Raw genomic sequence first — 19,809 nt, 5'->3', positions numbered from 1 at the left:
CTTCTCCATTAGTGGGATCCTGAGTGAGTGTGAACAACCACACAGACGTCTCCATTAGTGGGATCCTGAGTGAGTGTGGACACAGACTTCTCCATTAGTGGGATCCTGAGTGGTTATTTGAGCTACTCTATGTTGAATGGAAGTCTGTGTAGACAAAAATCAACGCATGTTATTAAACTCTCAGATTAAGGTGTCAAGTGAATGGCTCCCTCCTTCATCTACCTCAGAATACTGTAAGTAAGGGAACGAGGGGACCTCCACTGGAGGTGCTCTTTGGCTGCTGTGGGGAGGTTGGTGAGAACAGGCTGCAGGAGCTTGTTCTTGCATGTGCTTTGAGCCTCTAGCTGCCCTTTGACTTTCTGGTCTCAGATCTTCAGCCTATGAGCAGAGCTGGCAGTGACATCATGTTTCTTCATATGGTGAGCTAAGCCATGTGCATTGCACTGTATTCACTTTATGAATACTGCCTTATTGCTCACTCTGAACCAGACCCTGTCCTGAACATTGAAAATTTGACAGTCTCTAGAATGCCAAGGCGACAATGACATTACTGCATGCATGACACTTCAGGTGATGCTGAATGCTCTCTCAGGGAAGGGACATTGCAAACCAGGGAGAACCAGCTCTTCCATAGAATGGGAAGTCCCTGCAACTGATGCTGCCCAGTTAAGGAGCTGAAGAGAGAAATGGAACCTGCAAATAAGAGGTCCAGGCAGAGACAGACAGACAGACAGACAGACAGACAGACAGACAGACAGAGACAAAGACACAGAGACAGACAGAGACAGAGAGAGACAGAGACACAGAGAAAGGCAGAAACACAGAGAAAGGCAGAGACAGAGACACACAGAGAGACACACAGAGAAACAGAGACAAAGAGACAGAGACACAGAGAAAGGCAGAGACAGAGACACAGAGAGACAGACAGAGAGAGACAAAGACACAGAGAGAGACAGACAGAGACAAAGAGATACAAAGAGACAGAGACAGAAAGACAGTGAGACAGGGAGACGAAAGGTAAAATTCCCAAGTTCAATTTAAAATATCAGATAATGAGTAATACAACTCTGGGGATATGTGTGCTAAAACCTATCTGTTGGTTACTTGAGATTAGAATGTAACTCTGGCCTGTATGTTAACTGGCAGCCTCACGAGAGCTGGCGACACCGAAGGGTAAGAGGCGGGGAGCCAGAAGTAAGCGATGTAGGCTGGTCAGATCTGCAAGGTGCAGTCCCTGAAGGTCCCTCTGCGGTGCTAGGATAGAGAGTTCCCATTGCCACCACAGTGGACTCCTACCAGAGGGATCCTTACTCTCAGCTCAGGAAACAGGGCTGTGTTCCCTCTCTCAGGGATGCTGTGGGTGGAGTACATGGAGATTTAAGGGAGCTCGGTAGTCCTTGGAGGGAGGTTGGTGGGGAGGACAGGACAGAACAGAAAGCTGTAGGCAGTTCCAGGCGAGAACCAACTGTCCGTAAGCACTCAGCTTTGTTTCTGGAACTCTGTTCCATTCTCCTATATTTCAGTTTCTATGTCAGGGCTGCTGTCTGCTAAATTTTGTTATAAGTTTTGAAACCAAGAAGTATGATTCTGCCATGTATGGTGGTGCATGCCTTTATTCCCAAGGCTAGGGAGGAAGAGGCAGGAGGGTCTCTTTGAGTGTGAGGTTAGCTTGGTCTATATAGTGAGTTCCTGGACAGCCAGGGCTACAAAGTGAGATGTTGTCTAATAAACAAACAAACAAACATTAGCCCAACTTTGTTTTAGATATTTCTTGACTCTCCTGAGTTCTTTTCATTCCCATATGAATTTTGGTAGCAGTGTCTCAGCTTGTGCAGAGAAGCCTGCTGACATTTAATAAAGTCTCTATGAAATCTGTTGCTCATTTTGAGTATTCGCATCTTCATATGTAGTGTTCCTTTCTCTTTATTTAGTTGTTCTCCAATTTACTTCTACAGTCTTTTATAGTTTCAGGGAAAAGGTTCTTCCTTCCTTGCCTGCCTCCCCTCCCTTCCTGTCTGTCTGTCTTTCTTTCTTTCTTTCTTTCTTTCTTTCTTTCTTTCTTTCTTTCTTTCTTTCTCTTTTCTGTCTCTTAAATCTTTCTAGCTTCTCTCATTCTAGACAAGTCCTTTACCACTGAGATTTGTCCCATTACAAGTTTCTTTTTAGACATTGCTCCTGTGGACTCCTTAGGCATAGGAGCATTTCACATGTGTGAGGTTTCAATGAGTCACTTAGGAGTCTGTTCTGGAAGCAGGCACCTTGCGTCAGTAACGTTGGGAGGAGGTAGTCTTAGTCAGCAGACTAAGGGGTAGTTTTACTATTGGTGCTATGGACTCTCTTCTATTGCCCAAGTTCACTGACCTCTCCCCTGCCCCCATCCATACTTACTCACCACTGACTGTGGGACAAGCAGCTCTGTTGAAGCATGGAAGCTATCACAGAGAATGAGCCTTCAGGAGGTGAACTGGCGCTTATCGAGAGTCTCGAGGATTCAGACCTAGGTTTGGGGACTTGAGTTCACCATTGTGACCACAGACCAGGGCCAGTGTTGGAACACCATTTCTCTCTGTGCACTTCTCTTTATTGGCAGTTAGAAACTCATAACTATGTCATCCAGTCAGTTTAATAGGTGGACGCCTCTTCGTCCTTCACTGTCTTTACTGACAGCAATGGCTGTCTGGAAATGTTTAAATAATTCTTGTGTATTTTGACACAGGTGCTGGCAGATATATTAATGATTCTTTGACTAACTTGGCTGTTCTCTTGCAGGCATCCAAGCAGTGAGATCTGTGAACAGAATTCTTACTAACTAGTCCACCGGAATGAAAGCCCTTCTGTCTGGGTCATTACTACCTTATCCAGAGGTTAAACATTATTTGGAAGGCGAGTCAGGAGTCACCATTAGGAATAAATATGAAATGTTGGGGGCTGAGATTCAGGGCACCAGGAACAGGGCACTTCTGAGCCCCTCCTGTTCCTTACCCACAACACTTATCTGTGCAGGGGAGCTGAGCGGGTTAATCATTTGCAGCTTAGATGGTTGCCAGTGAGGAGGCATCTGGATGGACTTCTGTTCACATAGCAATGTGAACCTGTGGAGCCTGAACCTGATTTCCCCTGGCTCCCATCAGCTTTCAGCTATTGTCCCCACATCGGGCTGCCATGACAGTCAGACACAGGTATCTTCCAGCATAGGATACTTGCTTTCTTCTCTATTTGGTCTCTTTCTTTCCTCCTGGCTGTCAGGACTTAGCCTGTGGCCTGAACTCAGGTACTGAGTGCTTCCACCTTGAGAAATTAGAAGGCTCTAGAGGAGCTGGTGATTTACATTAGATAGTTGTGTTTTGTCTGCTTCCAATACTTTGGTTTCTAGTCCCTCCACACTTGATGGATGAGAAAACAGAGCATGACCCAGGGGAACAGCCTGGACATTTAGCAAGAGACTCTGGTTGTCTTGCCTCTGTCTGGACTCAGAATGATCTTGGACCAGTAAGAGAGGAAGCCTGAGCCCCGGAATGGGGGCTCCTGGGGAGGAAATGGTTCTTAGTAGTTGGAGACGAGAACCCAAAGGGCACTCTGAGCTCAAGATTAGAACTCATAGCCAAGTGTGGACTCTGCCCTGACCCTAGTGAGCACAGGCCTGCCGGAGATAAGCATCTAAATTAAAAAATAAAAAGTTCTCTTACTACCTGCTTTAAATGCCAGCCCCATGGCTTATCCATAGGATTTCTACACTCCTGTGTGGCAGGCACTTCATTCTCCTTATGTGCTCCTCTGATGGAGTGTGTGTGTGTGTGTGTGTGTGTGTGTGTGTGTGTGTGATGCTGGTTGTGGACTAAGAGATGGTGGGTGGGAGACAGACACATGTTATAGCTGTCAAGGTGTTTTTATTCCAGAGGAGAGATAGACAACAGAACAGAAAACATAGTGTGATGGTTGTCATGACAGAAAGAAGTGGGCAAACAGATACCCAGGCTGGACACGGAGCAGGTAAGGTTTGAACACTTGCAAGAAGGCAATTAGTGTTAAGTGGTTGGGCTGGAATGACAAGTGAAGTAGCATTGGACGGCGAGGGAAGCAGAGGAAAAGCATGAATCTTGTACTGTGGAGGTGCCGGTGGATAATCTATGTGGGTGGAATGGGATTACACGGAAGGCCATGTGACTCAGACTAAGTGACCGGGGGTCAAGTTCCGAGCAGCCCTGAAAGTCCTGGCAGGAACCCAAACGTAAATGTCTTCAGATAGCAAACTGCTTTGTGATTTGCATTTTAGACAATCACTCTGGTTTTAGAGAAGAGGTGTGAGGAGGGCAGCTTGGGGCCAGAATTCAGAGTGCAGTGATCTTGAAAGGAATTTTGAGATACTTGGGCCTGCAAAGGTGGGGCAGAATTCAGATCACAGTGATCCTGGAAGCCTACAAGTGGATGGGGGAGGTCAGAGAACTCGCCAGGACTTAGAGTCTAGGAGGACCCAGGTTTCAGACTTGTACCCTGAGGTGGGAAGGTGTTGTTACCATGTTCCCAAATGGAGGAAGAGAAGGGAGAGGGTGTGTGTGGACTCTGCAGCATCGGAGCTCTCTGGGAGACACGGGTGCCCAGTGGATAAACGGGTGCTAGGAAAGCATGTGCTCTAAAGGTGAAAACGTAGGATTTGTTGACCTAGGAGTAGGATCTCCAGAGCCCAGGCAGATAACGTGGAGAGAAGCAGGCCAGCTGAGAGGAATAAGGAGCTGATTGTCTTAGCATGGGAGGGGAGGGCTAGTTGTTGGCAGACTCTCTAACTGGAAAAAAAAAAAAGCCAGGCAGTAGAGTCATGTGCCTTTGATCCCAAGACTCAGAAGGCAGGGTCAGCTGGATCTCTGTGAGTTCAAGACCAACATGGTCTACAGAGCAAGTTCTAGAACAGCCAGAGCTACACAAAGAAACCCTGTCTTGAACACTCCCCCCTGACCCCAAACACACTGATGAGCTGTCTTTTTTTTTTTGTTTTTTATTTTTGGTTTTTCGAGACAGGGTTTCTCTTATAGTCCAGGCTGTCCTGGAACTCACTCTGTAGATCAGGCTGGCCTCGAACTCAGAAATCCGCCTGCCTCTGCCTCCCAAGTGCCGGGATTAAAGGCGTGTGTCACCACCGCCCAGCTCTGATGAGCTGTCTAAGAGGGTAGAAGCACTTATCAGGAAACTCCATCGCCTGAGTTCTATCCTCAGAACCTGTATAAGGATGAAAAGAAAGAAGCATCTCCACAAAGTTGTCCTCTGGCCTCCACTTGCATGTTGTAGAATGCATGCCCTCCCCATAATAACAAACAAAGTACAATATAAAGAAGGAAGCTGATGTTGCCAACAGGGAAGGGTTGCACATGACTCCAGTTCTAGCTCCAGCACTGACTGAGCTTAGGACCTTGGCCCGGTACTCCACTCCCTCAGCTGCTCCCTCACTCATAAATTAGGAACAACAATGGTGCATTGCTCATGGGACTTGAAGGTTAAATGAGGTAATCTCTTTAAAGCATTTAGGACAGGGTTTATATGTATATACCTTTTAAGATGATCAATACAATGATATTGGGAAATAAATAGATGATCAATTGCAAAGATGGATCTTAGAGGTCTGTGGAAGGGACACAAACCAAGCGAGGTTTGAAGGGCTAAGTAGCGCGTGGTCACCAGTCTTCACACTGCAGAGAAGGTGCGTTTACTGACTCAGGCTCATGGACTGCTGGACATATCCCATTGGCTCTGGCAGAGCTCCTGAAAAGCGGGTGCTCTTTCAATGATGAAGGTTTGCCTGAGTCTTGTAGACGCTATAGTGTAGGTAGCTGGACTGCAGAGCCACTGCACTGCTTCTGGAACCCGATATTCTTGCTCCCTGAGGAGTCAGAAGATATTTGTTTTCTATATTTCTGGGCAGCAGTAGGGAGGAAGCTTTTTGTTCTATTGCCTGTAAGCAGGGGGTATTGTTTTTTCCTGTACGTGTGAAACATCTATTTTGTCATTCCTTACTGGGACAGATTCCCAAGGCTAGTGTCATTTTAAGAAGACATGTTATGTGTCATTAGACATAAGAGCAGAGCCACAGGGCTGGAGAGGTGGCTCAGTGGTTAGGAGCACTGTCTGCTCTTCTAGAGAGTTCAATTCCCAGCATCCACATGGCGGCTCACAACCATCTGTAGTTCCATGGGATCTGGTGCATGACATACATACATGCAGACAAAACACCCATAGACATAAAATACATAAATACCCCTTAAAAAAAGGAGCAGAACCAGTGTTTCCCAAATTGGACTATTTAGGTAAATGAGCCCACTTCAGCCATCATAAGAAAAAAAGAAAGAAAAGGAAATGAAAGGAAAAGAGAAAGGCCTTCAAGGTTAGCTAGGTGAGCCTGAGACACAGAGCGAGAGAGACCCTGTTCCCCAAGCCAAGCAGCCAGCCAAACAGTAAACTAAATTAGCAGACAGCAGCATCCTTGATTTGGGCATTGTGAATGCTGGCTCAGTCGCTCAGAGTGGTGTTGTTTTAGCAGAGAAGAGGAAAACCAGTGCCCAGTGGAAAACCAGGACAGTGTGGTATCATGTTAGCTAGAGGAGAAAAAGGACACAGCGTACTGTCCCCAGAGTCCCCAAGTCTGGGTCACCACAACCAGATGGAACCAGGCACCGTGCCCATTTTTACACCCAATACTGGAAGATTGGATATAAAACCGGAGGAGCTCAGTCTGAGTGCCAGGAGGTTAAGAATTAAAATCGAGCCCTTGGCTCGTCTAGTTGAGAGAATGAGAATGAGGAACAGAAGGGAAGAGCAAACTTCTTAAGAGCAAACTTTGGATTCTACAGGTTAATACTTCAGCGTGTAAAATGTCTCTTCCCTGCTGGGTGTGGGGTTCAAGCACTTTCCTAGCATCCCTAGAGTCCTGGCCTTCATCTCCAGCACCTCAAACAAACTCACTTAGAAACAAAGTAACAAAGCAGGAGGATGCAGCCAGGGATCCAGGACACTCATCTCTCATTCTGTTTCGTTTTGTTTTTAAATTTATTTTTATGTTTTCTTATGCCTCTATGTGTCTGTATGTGGGTTTATGCATGTGAGGGCAGGTGCCTCTGAAGGCCAAGAGGCATCAGATCCTTTGGAGCTGGAGTTACAGGCTGTCTGACATGGCGCTGGAAACCCCACTCCGCTTTTGGCAAGAGTGGTACATGTTCTTCTGAGCCTTCTCTCCAGCCCATAGTTTTCCTTCCTTACTGGTTACTATTTATCAATGCTGAGATTCTGAAGAGAATGAGGGGCCTAGGAAGAAAGTCAGTAGTTTTTAGAAAATCAAAGCAGGATGATGCTCGCCCATACCTTGTCAGAAATTGCTGTGTGCTTTATGGGTGTTTGTGCTCTGACTCAACCAATGTTCATGTTTGTAAGACAAAGCACCACTTGGGGCTCCACTTGGGTGGTGTGGCATCTGATACTTGTAAAAATTGGGGGTTTCTTAGACATTAAGAGTACAAAAGGAAGTGGAGGTGAAGAGGCTCCAGTGGAGGAAGGATCACAGCAGGAGTGTCGTCTTAAGCTTAGGCTTAGTCCTAGTGAGTTGGTCCAGAACCTTCTGAGAGCCCTTTCCACAAGCCAGCGTCCTTTGTGTGCCCAACAGGTTTGGTGTCTGTGTCTGTGGTGTCTCTCTGTTGAGTTCCCTACCCAAGCACCAGCCAACCCCCTATACACACACACACATACATACACACACATACACACACACACACACACCCCCGCTCATGCCCGCTCTCTGCATCTTCGTGGTCTGTAGACTCAGTGAAGTCAGAGCGCACACTAACCTTCTTCATTGTTTGGACTTGCTCTTGTGCAAAGAAGCTTTGTCTACCTTTGCCTCCATTTTCCACCCTGTCACGTCATCTTTAACCAGTCTCCCTTTCTCTCAGTGTGGATTTGTCTATTGTGGACATTTTGCATAGAGGAAATTATTCAATACTTTTTCCTTGTATTTAGCAAAATGCTTCTAAGATTTGTGTATGTCCCAGCATGCACCAATCCGTCCTTCTTCTCTGTGGCCAGGTAATGTTCATCATATGATGGAATGACCACCAGGGTAGTGTCTCTTAGCAGCCCTGCTACCATGAATATTCAAGGTCTTGTTTTGATATATGGCTTCATTTCTTTTGGGTGTGTATCTAGGTGTGGAATAGCTAGCCTTCTGTCAACTTTATGTTCTTCTTGAAACCTTCCAGAACTTTCCACCCACCCTTCCCAGTTCCAAGGTTTCCCCCTTGATCATAAAGCTAGATATGACAAGTCCAACTTCTTTGAGTAGGCTATGCTATCCCTCTCCCTTCACTCCCCCCTCCTTTTTTTTTCAATTGCCCAGGAAATCTGACCGAATCCTCTGCTGGTCTCTGCCTGGAATGTTCTATCGAAGAGCCAGCATCTGGTATCGAGAGAACCAATTATGGAATTGGACTGTGAGGGTCTGTGTGTGATAACATGTGTTTTGTTTGTGGAACTACCTGCCTTCTGATGGTTCCTCTGTTAATGTCCCTCCCAGCTATAATTTGTAACTACAAACAATATGTGACAAAGTGTTTTGCTTCTTCATGTTCAGGAAATAATAAAGTTCTGGCTCTCAAAGGGCGTTGACGGGTTTAGTTTCGATGCAGTTAAATTTCTTCTGGAAGCAAAGAATCTGAGGAATGAAATCCAAGTAAATACATCCCAAATTCCGGTAAAGTCTTATTTTAAACTTTTGCTTTCCTTTGCCTTATCTGAAAATGTTATCAGAGTGTTTTCTGGTTTTAAATTTTTAAAATTTTGTTATCTAACAATTATGCATATATGTGTTTGTCTGTGTGGGGGTCTATGTATATGAGTGCAGGTGTCCATAGAAGTTAGAAGAGGGTGTGGGATCCCCCTGAGGCTAACTGGGTACCAGGAACTAGCATGTCCTCTGCAAGAGCAGTGAGCAGTCTACCCCTGAGCAGTCTCACCAGCCCTGTGTTCTCTGTTTTAGTCTAAGACACCTGTTACAAGGATGAGCTTGCCCACCTGCAGGAAGTACATTGAAGTATTTCCTTTCTAATGCATGCATCTGGGACTCTTTCCCCTGGTCTACATCTTGTAAGAGATGCCTTCATCAAGAATGTCTGAAGCATTGACTCAGTTATATTTACAGGAATTTTGTAATTAAAGTTTTGGTATTTGGTAAAATTTTGTTTGCTAAAATGAGTAATAGAGAAACAATTACTGCTTACTATATTTTTTTAAAAAAAAAACTTATTTATCTTTATTTTCTGCCCACCGGTGTTTTAGCCTGCATGTATGTGATGAGGGTGTCAGATCTTGGAATTACAGACAGTAGTGAGCTGCCATGTGGGTATTGGGAATTGAACCTGGGTCCTCTGGATGAGCAGTCAATGCTCTTAACTGCTGAGTCATCCCTCCTGACCCTGTTCACTAATTTTTTTTTAAGTTATCATTATAAGAACTAATGTACTAATAAGGATTGTGGGTATCAGTCACTCACAAGCCTCTTGGGAGTTGTCCTGCAAGACATGGAGCCCTGGTGGGTGTGAAATGATGCTAATATCATGCCGTCCTGCTCTCCCAAGGACACAGTGACTCGCTACTCAGAGCTGTACCACGACTTCACCACTACTCAGGTGGGAATGCATGACATTGTCCGGGACTTCCGGCAGACCATGAACCAATACAGCAGGGAGCCTGGCAGATACCGGTAACCATAGGCCCAAGTTATATTCTAAAAAGACCTGCATAAGTATAATTGGATTTTACTATTGTTGGTTTTGTGTGTGTGTGTGTGTGTGTGTGTGTGTACATAATGTGTGTATAAGGGCATATGTGCCCTAGTGTGCACATGGAGGTCCTAGAGTAACCTTGTAGTTCTCCATCTCTCTCTATCTTTGTGTGAGTTTTGTACATGTGAGTGCAGTGCCTTCATAGTAGAGAAGAGAGTGCTGAGCTCCTGAAGGAGGAGTTACAGGTATTGTGTCAGCTGGTATGGGTGCTGGGACATGAACTTGGGCCCTCTTCAAGAGCACTTCGGATTTGTAACTGCTGAGCCATTTCTCCAGCCCCATGAGCTGTTATTTTCATCATTATTGCTAAGATGATGTCATTTGGATAGTGTGGCCTCAAATATTCCAACTGAACTATTGACAGATCCCAGTGGTTAGCACAGCTGTGAGATCAAGGTGCTGAGGTGGGGTCCTGCTCTGTAGCTTGGGGTTGTCTGTTAGCAGCAATGGGGTTTCTCATAAACAGAGGAGTGATGGCAACAAGCTTCAGAGGACTGCCGTGAGACCAGGTGAGACGATGTATGTAAATAACTTACAGTAGTGTCTGGCATGTAAGAAACTGTGAAGTTAGAAGTTAAGAATCCACAGTGTGAAAATCTAAAGGTTCTGGGGCCATTTTGAGGAAGTCTGAGCCAGTTAAAGCTCTATAGAGCTATTCTAAGAAGATAAAAATCTTACAGAATTATTTGAGATATATCTGGTCTTAAGAATCCTGGATAAAGGCCGGGCGGTGGTGGCGCACGCCTTTAATCCCAGCACTTGGGAGGCAGAGGCAGGCGAATTTCTGAGTTCGAGGCCAGCCTGGTCTACAGAGTGAGCTCCAGGACAGCCCGGGCTATACAGAGAAACCCTGTCTCGAAAAACCAAAAAAAAAAAAAAAAAAAAAAAAAAAAAAAAAAAAAAAAAAAGAATCCTGGATAAAGGGTATTCACCTTGTATCACTAGGTAGCTAACCTGACAGACTTGGTGAGAGCAACTAAGAGCCCTCTCCCCTTGGAGAAGGCACTGGATTCTGGGAGTAATAGCTGACTGTGGTGCTCCAGGAGGCAGAGGCTGGCAGATCTCTCTGAGACTGAAGCCAACCTGGTCTACAGAGAGGGTTCCAGGACAGCCAGGGCAACACAGAAAGACTGTCTTGAGAAGTGTGCCACCTCAGCCAGTGAGTGCAGCACTGAGAGGGACATTTCAGGTGACCCTGTCCTCCTAAGTGTTTTTCAGAGTTCGAGTTGATAACAAGGGGAAGCCTTGTTACTGAAGGCTATAGGCTGGGAATTCTAAGTGGATCCATGAAAATGTCCAAAGGTCTTAAGTCTTAGTCAGGTGTTGAAAGCAGACAGCAGTATTGTTCTTGAGCTTCTCTAGATTCTGCGTTTGTGTGCTGCTCCCTGGAGAGCCCTAGCTAATTATGCATGTGACTCCCTTTCTAAAAATATTTTTATGAATTCTTTGAGAATTTCATACATGCATACAATTATATATATAATTTTGATTATATTCAACGTCACTCTTCCTTTTAACTCCCCCAGAGCTACTCTCCATACCCCACCCCATCCCAACGTTATGTCCTCTTAAAAAATAATGCACTGAGTCCAATGTATGCTGCTCATATCCACCCATGCATGTGGGAGCATCTGCTGGGGTGTGGTCAGCCTACCAGGAGCCACACCCTTAAAGAGAATGGACTCTCCTGCTTCTACCAGCCATCATCTGTCAGTGCCTTCTCAGCTAGGGGTATGTGGGTTCATGATGGATTCTTTCCTGTCCATGTTAGAATGTTGACTGGTTCCCTCCTGTGTCAGCACCATAGCTGCTCTGAGACTGTACGTGCAGCTGTTGTATCCAGAAGGTGCTGTCTCACCTCAGTCCTCCAGGACTTCTGCCTCTTCCAATCTTTCTGTCCCCTCTTCTGTGACAGCCACTGAGCCTTGCAGAGAGGTATGACATAGATGTCCCCTATGTGGCTGAACCTCTGCAAACACTGGATCTCTGAACTTTGACCTCTAGTTTCTGTGCTAACTGCTGCTGTACAAAGCAGCTAATCTCCGATGAGGTCTGAGACTGCGCTGATCTGTGAGGGGCCCCCACATTTTATCCAGGTCAAGTTCTAAGTGGCTGCTGAGTTGTTCCCACTCTTTTGTCGGCAGCTGAAGACAGCAAAGTTTGCCAACTCTTCTAGGTTTCTGGGGACCGAAGCCTCAGGCGAGAGCATGGAGAAGACCATGATGTACTATGGCTTGCCGTTTATCCAGGAAGCTGACTTTCCTTTCAACAAGTACTTCACCACACTGGACACTCTTTCTGGGCATACTGTATATGAAGTTATCACATCCTGGATGGAAAACATGCCCGAAGGAAAGTGGCCCAACTGGATGGTAAGCCTTCATGGACAGCACTTCCTGGACAGTCACCTCTACCCTGACTGTGCACCTCGGTCCCTAAGTGACCTTTCTCAGTGTTGGTGGTTAAGTCTGCCCTAGCTTCTGACTAGGCTTGTCTTAGTTAGCATTTCCATTGCTGTGACGAAACACCAGGAACCAAAAGGCAAATTGGGAAAAAAAGGAGGAAATTTGGTTTAGACTTCCTTCCATCCTGTAGTCCATCACTGAAGGAAGTCAGAGCAGGAACTCAGACAAGGCAGGACCCTGGAAGCAGGAGATGATGCAGAGGCCATGGAGGAGTGCTGTTTACTGGGTTGCTGCCTATGGACCACCAGCCCAGGGATGGCACCACCCACACATAAAAGGTTGGGACTTCCTCTATCAATCATTAATTAGGAAATGACCTACAGGCTTGCCTACAGCCTGGCCTTAGGGTGGCATTTTCTCAATTGAGGCTCCCTCCTATCAGATGACTTTAGCTTGTGCCAGTTGACATGAAACTGTCCAACACAGGGCTCTTAAAATGAAGGAGTTGACACTATCCACACAATGCGATCAATACTTAATGACTATTAGAACTCCACTGAACTTGGCTGGGGATAGCTATCGAGCCGTAATTCTATCCCTATTCCACAGTTCATGATCCCAGTGATGAAAGGTTTCCAGTGTGGTAGCTTTTGTGCCATAGTGTACCATGGAGGGGGCATGTGAAGCACAGAGATTCCAGAAGACTCTTCCCTCCTACACACAGCCTGTGCTCCTAGGCTGGGAAACGATAGTGTATCTGTATGGAACCCTGTAGGCATCTGGAGTCCTGGTGAGCGCCAGTGTCTGCACACAGGAAGGGCACACATTACAATATGATACAGAAGTAGAAACTGGGCGGGAGGCTCTTCTGGGAGTAGAGCCGGCAGGTGTGGGACTTTCCCTGGACATCAGCAAGTAAGAGCTGAGTGTGAAGGACATTCCTGCCCACTACAGCAGTTTCCTGTCCTCACCGCCACGGCTGGAGACGCCGTGCCCTTCCACGCACTGCATTTACACATCTACAGTCTTCACTACAAAATTCATCTTCTAAAAAAAAAAATTCATCTTCTTTGTTTCTTTTCTTTCTTCCTTTCTTTCTTTTAACTCATTCTTTTTTCCCTCTTCCTCTCCTCTCCTCTCCCCTCCCCTCCCTTGCCCTCCCCCCCCCCCCCCGCCCCCCCCCCCCCCCCCTCGTGGTGTCCTCCCCTCCCCCCCCCCCCTCCAGTCCCTTCCCTTCTTAGGGAAATTTCAATTTCTATCGTTGTACTTTTCAACTCCAAACATCCTACTGACTTCTTTTCATGATTGTCCGTATTGGTGTGTGTGACGCGTGATTCTCATGCCTGCAGTTCTTAAGATACAGCTTAAGTTATTTGGAAATATTTATAGAACGTATATATAGGGCACATATTTAGGACATATGTATATCACACATACTTAGAATACACACACACACAGGACACATACACATATACATCACACACACATATGATTTAAAGGCTTTGTTTAGTAAGCCTAAGTGTTTTTCATGACATTTATAAATTTTACATATAAAACTAAAGACAATAGCAGTCTTATAGTTCAGTTTTTTTATATACTTTTTTTTTTATTGTTTTATGTATTCACCATTGCTCTCTTCAGACACACCAAAAGAGGGCATCAGACCCTACTGCAGATGGTTATGATCCACCATATGGTTGCTGGGAATTGAACTTAAGCAGTTAGTGCTCTTAACCACTGAGCCATTTCTCCAGCCCTATACTTCTCTCTCTCTCTCTCTCTCTCTCTCTCTCTCTCTCTCTCTTTCTCTCTCTCTCTTTCTCTCCTTCCTTTCTGTTTTTTTTCTTTTTTTTTTAAAGACAGGGTTTCTCTATGTAGTCCAGGCTGGACTTGAACTCACAGAGATATACCTTCTTCTGGGATTAAAGGTGGTCTTTTTTTGTTTGTTTTGTTTTTTTAATTTAGATTAGGTTTTTTAAATCTTAGCAATGTTTTCTATCAACTTTCCCATATTTATGTTATGACCATATTTTTATTACTTTGTATGTCTTCCAATTTTTTTTTGTGGAGACCTGGTTATTTTAATATAAACTATAGTATATAATATAGTAGTATAATAGGATAACTCTAGAAATGATATTTTCTTTTGTGTAGTGTCTGTTGTCTCTTTGACGGGTTCTATAAAGTTTGTGTCCTTTGTTTTGTGTGGCCAGGGAAGTCTCTGCTTTGTAAATTAATAACTGGAGATACTTTTTTAAAAAAAGACTTCATTTTTCTTTTGATTTTTAAATTTCTGTGTATGTGTGCATGTCTGGTGTGTGTGTGAGCCTGAGTCCAGTGTCTGTGGAGGCCAAGGAGGATGCTGGATGCCACAAAGGTGAAGTTTCAGGTAGACGGAACTGCTTCATGTGGAACTTGACAACTAAATTCTGGTATTTGCCTTTAGCCATTGAGCCATTACTCTTCCTTGCGGAGATTCTTTAGATGCCTGGCCCTGATGCTTTCCCTCCCACTGCTGAGGGGCTCTTTGTCTGCAGGGACAAACTTCCAGCACTAACCTCACAACTCTGTCTTAGTCTTCAGTTTCTACTTATGCTGATCCTTAAGTCAGCTGAGATGAAAGATTAGACTGAACCTTCTCAGGCCTTCCCGGGACAGCTGGGGAACTTCAGAGTCTTGGGACACTCATTTCCAAAGTGTTTCTTCTGGTTCTTCTGGGTCTTAGTTTACCCTCAGCTGGTATAATGTCATGGCCATACAAAGGCAAAGTGTTGTCACAAATGTTATGAGAAATGAGGCTCTAGCTGTTTGCATAGTTAATCCTGAGTTAGGTTAAATAAACACTCAAGCGCAAGTGAGCTGCAGCAGAGTTTGCACAGTAGCAGGTCCCAGACAATGCAGCATCCACTGACAGTTAAAGCCATGCCTCCCTGCCCATGGCTGTTACACTTCTGTTTTTAGCTGGGGCTTGTGGAGCATACCATGGACTTAAAGGAGGAATTATAGAAAGCTAAAACACTATTGCTATGAAGCCCACTGCTCTTTGCTGAATAAGTTAGTTGCCAGTGGCATTACCATTGCCTTTAGCACTCCGAAAAATGTGGATTTTTAGTTTTTGCTGACATTTTCCTTATTTGGGAGATATTTTTAAAAAATAAATTGAGTCATTTTGTTGGTGGTGCTGGAGTTTGAAACCAGGTCCTCATGTACACTGGGCATGCGCTCCACCACCAACCCAAGGACCCCAGCCTTTAGAGCTGTTTTCAGATCCTTATTCTGGCAGTTGTCTGTACCCCTGATGTCACAGCTTTTAGGATGTTGTTTTAGCAGTGACAGAAAGTATTTTGACAGTCTCTAGTGTCACAGTTTGCCCCATAGCTAAGAGCACTGAGAAGAAGACAACAGATAACTGAATTTTCTGGCCATAAAACTAGAAAATCACTTTATAATGATTCACAAAGATCCAGTTATGGGGTTTAATCTTAGCACGTCTAAGGGAAAGGAAGATGCCTCCTTTTGTGGATTGTAGTTATCATGTTTTCATCTAAAGGCTGGGTGTCCAGCATACTGTAATTTGAATACTGCCCCTTCTCCACGTTCCTTCATCTGTGAAATGGACACAGCCGTTGGCACCCTGTTGTGTGAGGGGATAAGAACGTGCTCTTTAAGCATCAAAGTGCCGTGCTCAGTCTGCCGAGGCTGATCCAGCTGCAGGGTTGTAGGAAGAAGAGTCATCAGGTGCTTTTGTAAGCTGCACATGTTCAGATATGTAACTGGAGCATTTACCATGTGGAAATCATACATAGTTACAGAATACATTAGAAAATTCCAGCTTCGACTATGCACTTTTTTTTTGAGACTTGTTATGTAGCCTATACTGATCATAAATTCGCGACCTCCCTAGCTGGCTCTTATGCCTTGGGATTACAAGCACAACTTACCATGCCCGTTTTTGTAAATTTCTTTGTAAGAACTAACTTACGTTTTGTTTTGGTGTGTGTGCACATTCCTGTATGTGTGTGCATGTTCGTACATGCATGTATGTATGTGTGTATTTGTGCATATGTATGTACAAGGAGCAGAGTCAGTCTTGGCTGTTACTCCTTAGGGCCTGTCTACCTTTATTTTTTGAGAAGATCTCTCTCTAGGCCCTGAGGCTCTCCAATTAGGCTGGGTTGTCTGGCCAGTGCCCAGGGATCTGCCCATCTCCCTCACCTCCCCAGTGATGGGGTTACTAGGGTGTGCTGCCAAAGCTGCCATTTTGTATGGATACTGGGATCAAATTCAGGGCTCACAACAATGCAGCCAGTACTTTACTGCCCGAGCTCTCTCCTTGGGTTCCCAATTTGCCTCTAGAAACTGGTTTTGGATAGTTAGAATGTCAAAATTGTTGAATTTTGAATCTGGGAATTGCCGCACCAACCACTCAGATTCCAGTCTCAGTCAAGCGAGCATAGTTTTAGTCAAACGAGCATAGTTTATTGAACGCACACCCCAAGATTGATCAATTAAGGTGACAGACCAGACTTGGGAAATGATTATGACCATGACTATTTCTTAGGGCCAGTTTCTATAGGCAAAACCTACCATGAGCTCATGTTCAGGTGCAGTGGTCAGCTCAAGCTATTTCGGCTAGCTAGACAGAACAGTTCTAGCTGGCCTTTATTCTGATGGGTCCTTAGTGGAGCTTATGGTTGTGGAATATCCAGGAAGAACAAACCTCGGGACATAACAGGGTATGTGGTCAGCTTGACCCAGCTCTGAGTCAAGTTATTTTTCTGTGTTAGTAACAATGTAATAACTGGCGGGCATGGACCAAATGGCTACCGCTTTGCTTCAACAAGAACAATACACAGTAGATGTCCCATCTTTTATCCTAGTTCGTTCTCTCTCTCTCTCTCTCTCTCTCTCTCTCTCTCTCTCTCTCCCTCCCTCCCTTCTTCCCTCCTTCCCTCCCTCCCTCTCTCTTCTCTTTGAGTCCTGGCTGTCTTAGAACTTGCTCTGTAGATCAGGCTGGCCTCAAACTCACAGAGATCCACCTCCCTCCCAAGTTTTGTGATTAAAGGGGCGCACAAGCACTTTGTAGCTCTGCTTCCTTACAGAATTTAGGACCACCAGTCCAGGAATGGCACTGTGGGTGCGCAGTGGGCTGTGCCACCACACATCAGCCACCAATTAGAAAATGCCGTATAGGCTCACATGCAGCCCAATCTTACGGGGACATTTTCTCAATTGAGGTTCCTTCCTCTCGGATGATATCAGCTTGTGTCATGTTGACATAATACTAGCCAGCACAGCAGCCAGGCTAGCACAAGGTCAGTTACACAGCAGGTGGTGGGCTGAGGACCCACCTCTGGGCTTCCTGATAGCAGCATTTGTTTTGCAGTGACCTTCAGCCTGGGGGACTTGCCATTTCAAGCAGGGTATAATTCTTTCATGGAATCATGTGTAGAGGTGTGCCCTTAAAACTATTTGCCTTTCAGATTGGCGGACCAGAGACTCGTCGGCTGACTTCTCGAGTAGGGAACGAGTATGTCAACGCCATGAACATGCTTCTGTTCACACTCCCAGGGACACCCATAACTTACTATGGAGAAGAAATAGGGATGGGAGACATCTCCGTTACAGATTTCAACGAGAGCTATGACATTGTAAGTACGATGCACTTTGAAGCTGTGGGCCAACGCTGCACTGCCAACTTGGCAGGGCTATTCCCATTGAATGTCCTGGCCATGGTTTTCCACTGTTGAGAGTAAGGGTTATCTGCTTTCTTGGTGGTCAAGGAGCTCACTGAAGTGCCACCTCTAAACCACACAACTGAGCTTCTTGGACAGAACCAAGGACCTTGCAGGTTCTGAGAGAACCAGCGACTTTCCTTGTATCTTATTCATTGTTCTCTCCCTGAAATACGGATGGACTCAGCTCTGGTTTCTGACCTGTTAGTTACAGCACCGCCTCGTTCTGTACTGTTGTGTGGCTGTGTTTTTGTTTGGAGATGTGGCTCTCACATCGAGTTGCTGGGTAGATGACATCCTGACCTTTTAATTTATGCAGTTCACTTTCCTTAATACTTGGCTAATTTAAACTTTTCCTGCTGGCAGCTCACTGTGTGGGGTGTTCATACACAAAGATCAGAGTGGGTACAGGGGCAGGCAGAGGCCATGGTCAGCTTAGTCTGACAGTGTTCTTTACTCTGACATCAGTTTATCACAGGATACATGAAAATGATAAACCCATCTTCCTGTCATAAATTGCTAGTGGAATAATCTAAATTCACAGGATAAAATAAAATGATAAATGATAAACCAATCCTCCTGTCATAAATTGCTAGTGGAATATTCTAAAATCTTCTCTTTATTTGAAAAAAGCAGTAGATTCCAAACACATGAGAGTTCAGTTTGGAAACGTGTATTTCCAACCATAGAGATTACTGGCTATTTTTGAACTGGAAGCACTATGCTGACCTATCTGTGTATGTTGAGGCTCTTTCATCATGAATGCAGGGAGTGCTAACATCAGCTCAGAACTGAAGGGGCAGCCAAGAAGTAGCTAGAAAGGGCCCAGATGAATTTCTTGTAATAACTCGATCCTTGCTTTCTTTCTGGTCTTTCAAAATAGAATGCCCTTCTCTCCAAGTCACCAATGCAGTGGGACAATAGTTCAAACGCTGGGTTTACTGAAGCCAACCACACCTGGCTACCCACAAACTCTGACTACCATACTGTCAATGTGGCTGTAAGTATGGAGGAAATGGTCACATGGATTTAGAACAAGGAACGGGTTTTCACCTGGGTTAAACATCCTGGGCATGTGGGAAACCTTGACTGACACTCTTAGAATCTACCACAGATCTGTCTTGCAGTTTTCAATTTGTAAGGAGTTTTGTAAGCCATGTTTTTGGTGGAACCCGACCTGGTATGCTAGTGCCCCATGAAAACCATTCATAGTATTTAGTTCTTCACTAAAAAGTCTGTGCCTGAGAGTTCCCAGTTATGACGGGAATCCTTCAGAAGTCTTTACAGAAAGCCTATCAACCCTTTCCCTGGAACCAATACGAAGTCTTAAAGGACTAGGAGGCATTAATGTGTACCTTCTAAAACAATACCGGGTGGGGACTGCATACCAATTGATCTGGTAGAAGTCTCTTAAGGAGAAATCTAAACAAAAGAATAATATGATTATAAATAAAAGATAAAACCAGGCTTCAGGGAGATGCTGAAACAAGGTAGTGACATAAGCAAATGGGTTGAATTCATGTTAAAAGATTAAAGTGTTCAGATTAGATAAGACAAAATCCAGATATGAGAAATAGCTAAAAGGACTGACACAGATAATTAACAATACTGTAGGCCACTGTAATGGAAGGAAACTTGCAATTTAGCTATCAAAAGAATGTTTATACTTTTTGATTTAGTAGTTTTACTCTTACATATCTGTATCTATGAATATTCACATATGTGCAAATGATACATATACAAAGTCTTGTCTATGGTACTGTTTGCAAGAGAAGTATTAGAAATGACTCTGTGTCTGTCCAACAGAAAGCTAGATCATTAGATCATGGGACTAAGATGTAGCTCTCAAGGACT

The 19,809-nt window shown here is 44.8% G+C and overlaps 1 protein-coding gene across 1 annotated transcript in view; it reads left to right on the top strand.

Annotated features, from left to right (window-relative positions):
• Window positions 1-19,809, top strand: part of Slc3a1 (solute carrier family 3 member 1) — a 32,275-nt gene that overhangs the window by 10,152 nt on the left and 2,314 nt on the right. Inside the window, exons 5-9 of the mRNA XM_028765104.1 lie at window positions 8,606-8,725; window positions 9,609-9,733; window positions 11,992-12,187; window positions 17,704-17,871; window positions 18,839-18,955. Coding sequence (XP_028620937.1) covers window positions 8,606-8,725; window positions 9,609-9,733; window positions 11,992-12,187; window positions 17,704-17,871; window positions 18,839-18,955 — 726 coding nt within the window. The remainder of the gene's footprint in view (window positions 1-8,605; window positions 8,726-9,608; window positions 9,734-11,991; window positions 12,188-17,703; window positions 17,872-18,838; window positions 18,956-19,809) is intronic.

Source organism: Grammomys surdaster, unplaced genomic scaffold, assembly GCF_004785775.1.
Source record: "Grammomys surdaster isolate TR1022 unplaced genomic scaffold, NIH_TR_1.0 149, whole genome shotgun sequence".
NCBI lineage: Eukaryota > Metazoa > Chordata > Mammalia > Rodentia > Muridae > Grammomys > Grammomys surdaster.
This window is presented reverse-complemented; position numbering and strand designations above follow the sequence as displayed.